This window comes from Salvelinus fontinalis, chromosome 2 (genome assembly GCF_029448725.1).
Source record: "Salvelinus fontinalis isolate EN_2023a chromosome 2, ASM2944872v1, whole genome shotgun sequence".
Classification (NCBI taxonomy): Eukaryota; Metazoa; Chordata; class Actinopteri; order Salmoniformes; family Salmonidae; genus Salvelinus; species Salvelinus fontinalis.
Genome location: NC_074666.1, coordinates 8,663,368 through 8,672,273, shown reverse-complemented (window position 1 = coordinate 8,672,273; position 8,906 = coordinate 8,663,368). Strand labels below are relative to the sequence as shown.

The window sequence follows — 8,906 nt, the reverse complement described above, 5'->3', positions numbered from 1 at the left end:
GGTAAAGCGAGAGGGATCTGTAGGACAGAATGTACATCATTCCTACAGATCCCACATTCTAAACATGTGCAGCTCCCACGTCATGGGGGCAGTGGGTGAGAGAGAGACAGAGAGAGAGACTAGTTTATAACTGCGTGGTAGTTAGAGCAATAGTTGCAGCATGTGAGTAGGTGAGGCCTGCCCGGATGCTGGTCTAGTGGGTGTGTGAACCTTGCCCTGATGAACCCTGCCCTGATGAGCCCTACCCTGATGCCCTAATGCTAGTCTAGTGGGTGTGCTGTGTGCCGCCAGAGATGACTGATCCACAGCAATAGCTCAGACACACCACATAAAGATGAACGGCTAAAAACAGCAGATGTCTGCGATGTGTTACATCACCTGCTGGGTGGTGACGAATGGCGGAGATTCAACACGTAGAATCGTCGGGAAATGAACAGAAAATGTGGACCGATATTATGTTGTAAGGGGCGATAGGATGGCCACCCACTGTGTACAGCCGACATTGGTTATGGCGCGTCTTGCCTCTTACCACTGCAGACTGCAATAATGGAGGTGGATAGAGCTGGGCACCAGCCATAGGCACACTGGATACAGAAAATGTTTCACAGAGAAAACAAGTTCCTTCTGCAACCTGTCTGTTCTAATATCTGGACCGAAGCAAATGAAGCTCTATCTAGCTTGGTAGAGGGGGACGTGAGAGAACAGACGCTGAATCAGGGAAATGGGTGTCTAACTCTCACACACAACACGCAAAAACACACACGTCATTGCTGTGCAATATCTTTTCATTAATATATCACTAGCTGGAATTACCTGCCTCTCCAAAGCTGACCTAGAATAAGGAAATCTTCCGCTGTGACATTAAATTCTGAGAGGCTCTGCGAGTTACTAAAGCTTTAAATGGGTAAATAATCCTCTCTCTTTCAACAAGGACATTCCACATACACACAGGCACACTGTCACACACAGGCACTGTCACACACAGGCACAGACGCACAGGCACACAGGCACAGACACAGACATAGGCACACATACTTTAATCAGTGGAGCATGCACATAGATGTCCTGCTCTTCAGCAGTATAATATAATATCCTCTGACATTTCACAGCTCTGTACTGACATTTTGGTAGACTTGTAAAATGCATCGTGTGAACAACCAACCAGCAGGAGGCATTAGTGTGCTGACGTTTAAAGGTTTAACACTGAGGCACCCTGGAGGCAGACCGGGGTTCAAATAGCATTTGAAGTTTTCCAATTACTTCAGCTGTGCTTGATTGAGTTTCCGGGCACAATGGAGGCAATGGAATTATTTACAAATGTACAAACCCTGCCCATTTGGCATTCCAGCCAGACTCAAGCAAACACTCAAAACTATTTTGAATACTAATTGAATCCAGGTCTGTCTGTATGCGTTGTGCAGGTCACTATATATCACATTTTAAGACCCTTAGCTTATAAAGTTAGCCCGTATTAAAATCAGAAGTTTCTGATTTCCAACTACACCTCACGGTCACGTTCTTTTTATGGACCGTTACTTTACAAGCATGCCAGATGATCTGTCCCTTCTGATGTGTCAATTAAGATACGGATGGAGAAGATTTTGTCCATGCAAAGGAATTTTACCAGTTTTGGGTTCATATTTTATTTGGGTTTCAATGCTATTGGTGCTTTGGCATTTTCAGTTCATTGCATGAAAACATTACACATATTTGTGAATTATGTAATTACAGGGAATTTGTCCTTTCTGTTGGAAGGAGAGCGTTGTAGCCTACCCATCATGGGCCTTACTGTATATTATAGCTTCAGATGCCTGTTTGTTGTATTATTTCTGGGTGATTAGGGTTTTTGAGGAGACTTGTCTGCCTCTACAAAGTTATTGTCAAACAGTTGCCATGACTTTGTTTTCTTTCTGTAATGTTGTTTCTATGCATTGCTTCTAGGTTTATTTCATACTACATTTAGGTTTTGTTGTTTCCATGTTGTTTCCAAGTTCTAGCCATACAGTTCTCATACCCCAGGTTTTTTTTCTATGTTATTTCCAGTCCAACATCACCTCAGTACAGTACCTGTCTATTTTATTCCCTGTCTCCCATCCCTGGCTGTCACTCTAATTAGTTCACATATGCTCCTGACAGGGAGACAAGACAGCTTGTCTGACAGGAAATGCACCTGGGCATAGACTCAGTAAATCACCTTTTGACTCTCGCTATTTCTGTCACAGGAGGCCTTGGCTGGAACTTTCTCACATTTTCCAGAGGCAAATGGACACAAAAAAATGGCGAAGAAAGGGAACAAAGAAAAAAAAAGACCCAATTACCCCTCTGATTCATCATTATAAGGACCCTGACACCATATTTATCAGTAAATTACACTTCATCTAGCATCGAGGGTCAAACACATATGATACATTATTTCATTAAACCCTACCTTTCCCAAAAGATACTATTCTCAAGGCCCAGGGTGAAAAATAGCTTTTTTTCCAATATTGCTATTGTATTTCACACTTTCATATCACAAATGCAAAACATCCACTATAAAAGTCATACAAATTAATAAAAAGGCTGCATCACAAATGACAGATAGTGCCCTAGTCTTGAACAGAGCCATGCAGCTACTATAACTATCTATGTTGTCGTTCCTCTCTGACAGGTTTGATATAATGACAGATGAGTGTGTTTGTTTGTTGAATGACATGAAGGTCATGTTTACGGTTCAGGAACAGGGAACAGGAGACTCAGACCACTTTCCCCCATGGACGCTGTCTCAGATTGGGCTTGGCCACCTGAACTCATGACCCTGTGCCTGATTTAAGACCCCTCTCACTAGAACAACTGCTGAGACACATGAACCATCATTTGTGTCTTTGCTTATGATAGCTGCCTCTCTCACTGCACACTCCACTCATCTGGCCTGCTGATGATGCAACCTTTATTTAGTAACTTGTCTGAGAGAGAGTGTGTAATGTTCTGTGAGTGTAATGTTTACTGTTCATTTGTATTGTTTATTTCACTTTTCTTTATTATCTACTTTACTTGCTTTGGCAATGTTAATATATGTTTCCCATGCCAATAAAGCCCTTGAATTGAATTGAGAGAGCGAGAGCGCGATGGGGGAGAGGAAACAAGAGAGAGAGAGAGCTTACAGTGTATGCCTGTATGCCCATGGACAGGCTACAGCCGACACGCTTTTGGTCCGTGACACCATTTATAGCGATAATTACGAGAATATGTGGGTGCTGCCTACATCAGATAATAGAAAGTCTTACAGCAATTATTCATTCTCCTGGATAATAACTGCATAACCGTTTGAATGATTCACTCTTAAATTCTTCACTTGTTATTTACTGAGATATCTGTGAAAGAATCAGATGTTCTCAGTCAAGATACTTTGTCAGTGGGATTTTTAACATAGCAGTTGCAAATGACACCCTATTCCCGTTATAGTGCACTGCTTTTAACCAGGGTCGGTGGGGCTCTGGACAATACTGCATTACATAGGGAAAAGGGTGACATTGGGAACATAGTCAATGAAAAGGACAAATACCCCAAAAGATAAGGCTGTTTTTGAGCATCTACAGCTCAATAAAGATTCCAGTTTTTTTTTAAGTGAGGAAATTCTGTGACCACCACCAGACCAAGCTTATTGTTATTGAACGCTGTGACCTGATACTTGTGGTTTACTATCGCCTCATATACATGCAATGTTTGCGTTATCGTGGATCTACCCCCAAGCCATAATACTCCTGAACAGCTAATCAAATGGCTTCCTGGACTATTTGCAATGACCCCCATTTTTACACTGCTGCTATCCTCTGTTATTATCTATGCATAGTCACTTTACCTCTACCTACATGTACATATTACCTCAATTACCTTGACTAATCTGTGCCCCCACACATTGACTCTGTACCGGTACCCACTGTATATAGCCTCGCTACTGTTATTTTATTGTTGCTCTTTAATTATTTGTTTATTTATTTAGTATTTATTTTTTACTTTAACACTTATTTTTCTTAAAACTACATTGTTGGTTAAGGTCTTGTAAGTAAGCATTTCACTGTAAGGTGTGACCTGTTGTATTCGGCGCATGTGACAAATACAATTTTATTTGATATAGTGTTTATTTTCATCAACCAGCATGAGAGACTGATGGATCATGCCAGCATTGAGTAGGGTGAACTTGGCCCTGGACGCTGATCTTGGGTCAGTTTTGCGTTTTCCCCACTAATGGTTAAGGTCAGGGTTGGGGAGGGAAATCTGATCCTAGATCTTTTATGCACCTAGGGGAAACTTCACCCTTGAGCTGCCAGCATTATGTTTAGTGTCTCACAGAAAACAGTGCCAGTGGTGATGCCATTTCCTGTGGCACAGGGCTCTCCCTCCCAGGAACAAGATCTACTGCTATGGAAATGCACCTGGCAAAGCAGCTTAGCCAGACTGTGAAATGTATGGAGCATTGATATGCGAACAGGCAATCAGGCAGACTATGCAGATATCTAAGCTGTTCCTGCTCCTCTCTCAAAGCATGCTAATCTCCCTGATTTACTAACTACCTATCATCTTCCTGCGTCTTCTCCAGCTGAAATATATGGAGGAGCATGACTGGCTGTTATTGCAACTTCCTTGCTTACTAATCCTCTTCATTCCTAATGGAAGGCTTTCATGAGAGAGTGCCACTGTAGCCAATCTCCTGCCTTCTGGAGATTGCGTTCCATGACAGACTCATCTTCATCTCTGCAACACAGGGAGAATATTAGGGATCTTAAAGGCATCACAAAGGCTGGATATGCAGGAAAACGGTTGTCAATGTCCCATGCCCAAGGAGGAGTAAAAGGCCTAAATGAAGTGAGGCAACGGCAACCTGAAATATGTCTTCATATGACAAATCTCCAGCAAGTGTTCATCCCAAATGGCACCCTATTCTCTATACAGTCCACTAGTTTTCCTGTGGGCTCTGGTCAGAATTAGTTCACTAAATAAGGAATAGGGTGTCATTTGGGACAAGTTTACATCTTCACATTATCAAAACTCCACATTGTTAACTTCTTTTGATTTCAATCAACAACCCCTAGTCCACTACTGGCCTACATGTAAATCAGTTGCTGCCTCAAAGAGAAGTAGCCTTGAGTTATTAGTCCAAGGTTTAGTGGGGCATTAGGACTGCTATGTATGAGGCCCATTTGGCACACTATTTTTTGTTTTTAGCGCACTACCTTTCACCAGGTCGCATAAAGCTCTGGTAAAAAAAATAGTGCACTTTATAGGGAATAGTATGCCATTTAGGATGTATGGAAAAAAGATGAGAAGGTGACCCTAGATGACCCCACAGAAAACTGTAATAGCAGTTCAAGTGCAGCCTAGATGAAGCCATGTCTGAAACACTGAGCACAACTGAATGTTTCTCCTACTGTGGATAGGAAGACTGTTGTATGTGGGGGGTGGGAGTAATGGTTTCTGACTGGTGCAGAAATGTTCTGAAATATTTCTATATATCTCCAGCAAGCAATCAGATACTATTGCATGTTATATAAAGATATAGGCCTATGATGGAATACAATTGTTGAGGAGGTCAGACCACCGTTTTCACCTAAGCACAAGTGGTGTGGCTTTTAGAAGCCAATTCCCTCTGTGTGTGGGTGACTAGTATATATTTTGTGTATGAGTGACTAGTATATATTTTTTCTTATGCAGACCAAACATGCTAAAATCCTATTTTTTCACAAACTACATTGCGTGAGCTCTGGGTGTTTCCAATGTGCGTGCTAGATTGTTTTGTTACATTACAAATCTCCGTCCTACATTATAATCAGCAACTCGAACTTTACCTTCACAGAGGAGCGCTCCGTCATTTGCATGTCGAGATTCCGGAGGTGGGTGTGATCTCATGTATGTGTATGGAACCGGAGGGGGCGGGGCAAATAGGTGTAAATTGACTGTCAGGGCCGGGTGTTTGAGTGAGGACTTTAGGGAGGGTCGCCACAATATTGGATGCTTTTCTCCAGAGTATCGCCTCCTCTGGAATACAGAGCTTGATGACTTGGAACAGAAAAGAGAAGCAGTCGTTTGAGTATCACTTGCGAGCTAACTGTTTACTTTAGCCTGTTGCAATAGGCTTAGAAGAAGCATTCTGCACGCGAGCTTGTATTGTTAGCAAACTCTGGTGACTTTGGAAGTTCATTTTGTCCGGGAATATAAAATGAATTTGAGTCAACTTTTCAGGTAAGTCTATGGGTTGATTGTTTAATTGGTTAGTTAAAATATGTTGTCATTTTTATTTTTTTAAAGTTAAATGCCTATAGCCAAGATTTGTTTTAACATTAAATATTTTCCCCTTCATGTATTTTAGGGTTTTGCTGTCGGCAGCAGTTGCCAGCGAGGCCATTACAATTGGATCAGGTATGTCAATATTTTTCATCTGGCCCTCGCTTCGGCCCTAGTTTACTCATCTGAAACGGTTTACACGTTATACCTAAATATTAGCCTTAATTTATTTATAAAATATTTTCTCATGTCCAAGGCTGTGAAGGATCTGAATGCACCAAAACCATAGAGGTATTGACCAAAACGGTGGACTATGGAAAGCCGACCCAACACGCTAATTACCTGAACCAGTTCAATGAGATGAACTCTCCTACTGTGGATAGGAAACATCGCGATGCGGACTCTGTCCTACCATTCATCGGCCTCACTGGAAGTAAGTTGGGCATTGATCGCGTACAATTACTGAAATCAACCTCCCATGGCCTCCATAATCTCACAGCAATGAGCTTGACCTTGGGTGAATTAACTTGGCCTGTTTTGCTTTTTGTCACACATTCGTCATCCTGCATCGATGTTTTTTGTCTTATTTCACACAAACAAACGTAGGCCAAGTCTGTTTTTATTGCGTTGTGATTGAAAACATGGCTCTGTAGGAACGTGTTAACTGTGCTTCCAGTCAGCTGGACAGTGTCTTGGTCTTCAGGCTATGGCCATTTTAGTAGGCAAACATTATGGAACTTTGCAGATAACAATTTAATGAATAGAACCGGCATGGTTACTTATTTTACATATAGAGGGGCATGTTTATTCTACATGGTATATGTTCTGATTGTTGCATAATGTTGTGCCCAGCTTCTGAACACACCCTGGGGCTGTAATGGAACAACACTCAGAGCATCCATATTAAACTTCTGCTCTATGTCCTTCTCTCGTTTTAAAGGTGCAAAGCAGAGTCGAAACTGCTGTAAAAATGGCGGGACATGCATCTTGGGAAGTTTTTGCGCATGCCCACCACATTTTACTGGCCGGAGCTGTGAATACGACGAACGAGTCAGGTAATTTAATTTAGAAGTCTAAAAGTAATGTATCTAGCCTATATTGACATGTGTCTCTCTCTCTGCTCTGTCCCTTTTGTGCTCACAGGAGCTGTGGTACCATTCCCCATGGGGTGTGGGTTCAGAAAGGCTGCTCATACTGCAAGTGTGGATATGGGGTCATGCACTGTTTTCCTCAGGTGTTCCATGAGGACTGTGGTAAGAATGCACTTTATGACACTTTGTTAGATGTTCTGCTTTTTCACTCTCCAAAATGTCCCTCAGTGTCTGAATCCTTTTTTATCCTCTGATAAGAAGAAGATGTTAGGTATTAGATAATGTTTAACCTCCAGCTTAGGTCTACTTACTCAAAAGCACCATTTGTGTCTGTTCATATCAGACCAGGCTTGGTTTGTGTTGATAAAATAGGAGTGGTCTACCGGGTGTCTTTTGCAAGTCCTTTGAGAGTAACACAGGGAAAGGTATTATCAGAGGTGGCACCAGTTTGGCTGTGAATGGGTAATGAGAAAACACATTTGCACCTCACTGGGCAGCAGAATGGGTTTCTGTAGATCATCACAGGCAGTGGCTCTGCCCTGAGAACCTACAAAAGATTATTCAGAGAGGCCGGGTTTTCAGGTCTGACGATGTGCCAACGGCCCCATTTCCCCGATTCACATTCCTCCATTTGTCAGTCCACTTTATTTGTGCTACAGTTCCTTCTTTCTCATCTCTTTCCATTTCAGTCACCTTTTATTCATGATAATTGCTGGGGGGGGGGGTTCCCCCTCCCTTTTCTTTCAGATGAGGACCAGGAAGTCCGCTGGTTTCATTCGCCGGGTGTCCGAACGCTGCAGACCAAGTACTTCCTGTGTCTAGGACTACTGTTTTTGGTTTTGTTTGTTTGAGAAGCTACGGGTGAATGAGATCCGATGGATTTCAGCCTCAAAGGCCCCATGAAATGACTTTTTTGGGGCGACGTACTGAAATGAAATTTCCTTCCAGTGGAAGTCGGAACTACAACTTGCTGTGTTTAAAGCAACTGTCTTGTAAATGTGAAGGATGCTGTACATAAGATTTTAATGGAAAATATTTGGTATTGTGCTTTTTTCCCGCAATCTTTCCAGACTTTATGAATACATGTTTTGAACGCATCAATCATTCAATGTGTCCTATGTTGTACTCTTTTTACAAATGGAGTGTGATGACATATGTTTGTTTCTGGTTGGTAGTACACATTGTGACCAATATTATTACATTAACTGTTAAGTGTACTCTCAACAGAAACAAAGTGTCCCTTTTGAACCAAGTTCTGTTGGAGTCATCTTATTGGTTCTGTTGGAGTTATCATATTGGTTGTATTTGCAGTTCAAACACCTGGTTGCTGTTCCTATCTACACGGACAGAGTTTGATAAAGCTGGAACGACCTGTGATTGTTGACCTTTTTGCCCATTTTCCCTTATCTAAAGTAAACAAATAGACCCCTCGATCGATCACCAGTGTTGATGTTCCAAGGTGTTGTGTTAGTAGTCATTGCTCTGGTCAAAGTTTTTTTCAATTGGCTGTGATGGGAATTGAATGTGTTCGTCATTAAAAATCTCATAACGTGA

The 8,906-nt window shown here is 41.9% G+C and overlaps 1 protein-coding gene across 1 annotated transcript; it reads left to right on the top strand.

Annotated features, from left to right (window-relative positions):
* Positions 1 to 5,909: 5,909 nt before the first annotated feature.
* tdgf1 (teratocarcinoma-derived growth factor 1) lies at positions 5,910 to 8,906 on the top strand. The gene is made up of 6 exons (XM_055942711.1): positions 5,910 to 6,219; positions 6,347 to 6,396; positions 6,518 to 6,694; positions 7,202 to 7,316; positions 7,405 to 7,514; positions 8,100 to 8,906. Exons 1-6 carry the CDS (start codon positions 6,197 to 6,199, stop codon positions 8,201 to 8,203), a joined length of 579 nt encoding a protein of 192 aa, XP_055798686.1. The 5' UTR covers positions 5,910 to 6,196; the 3' UTR covers positions 8,204 to 8,906.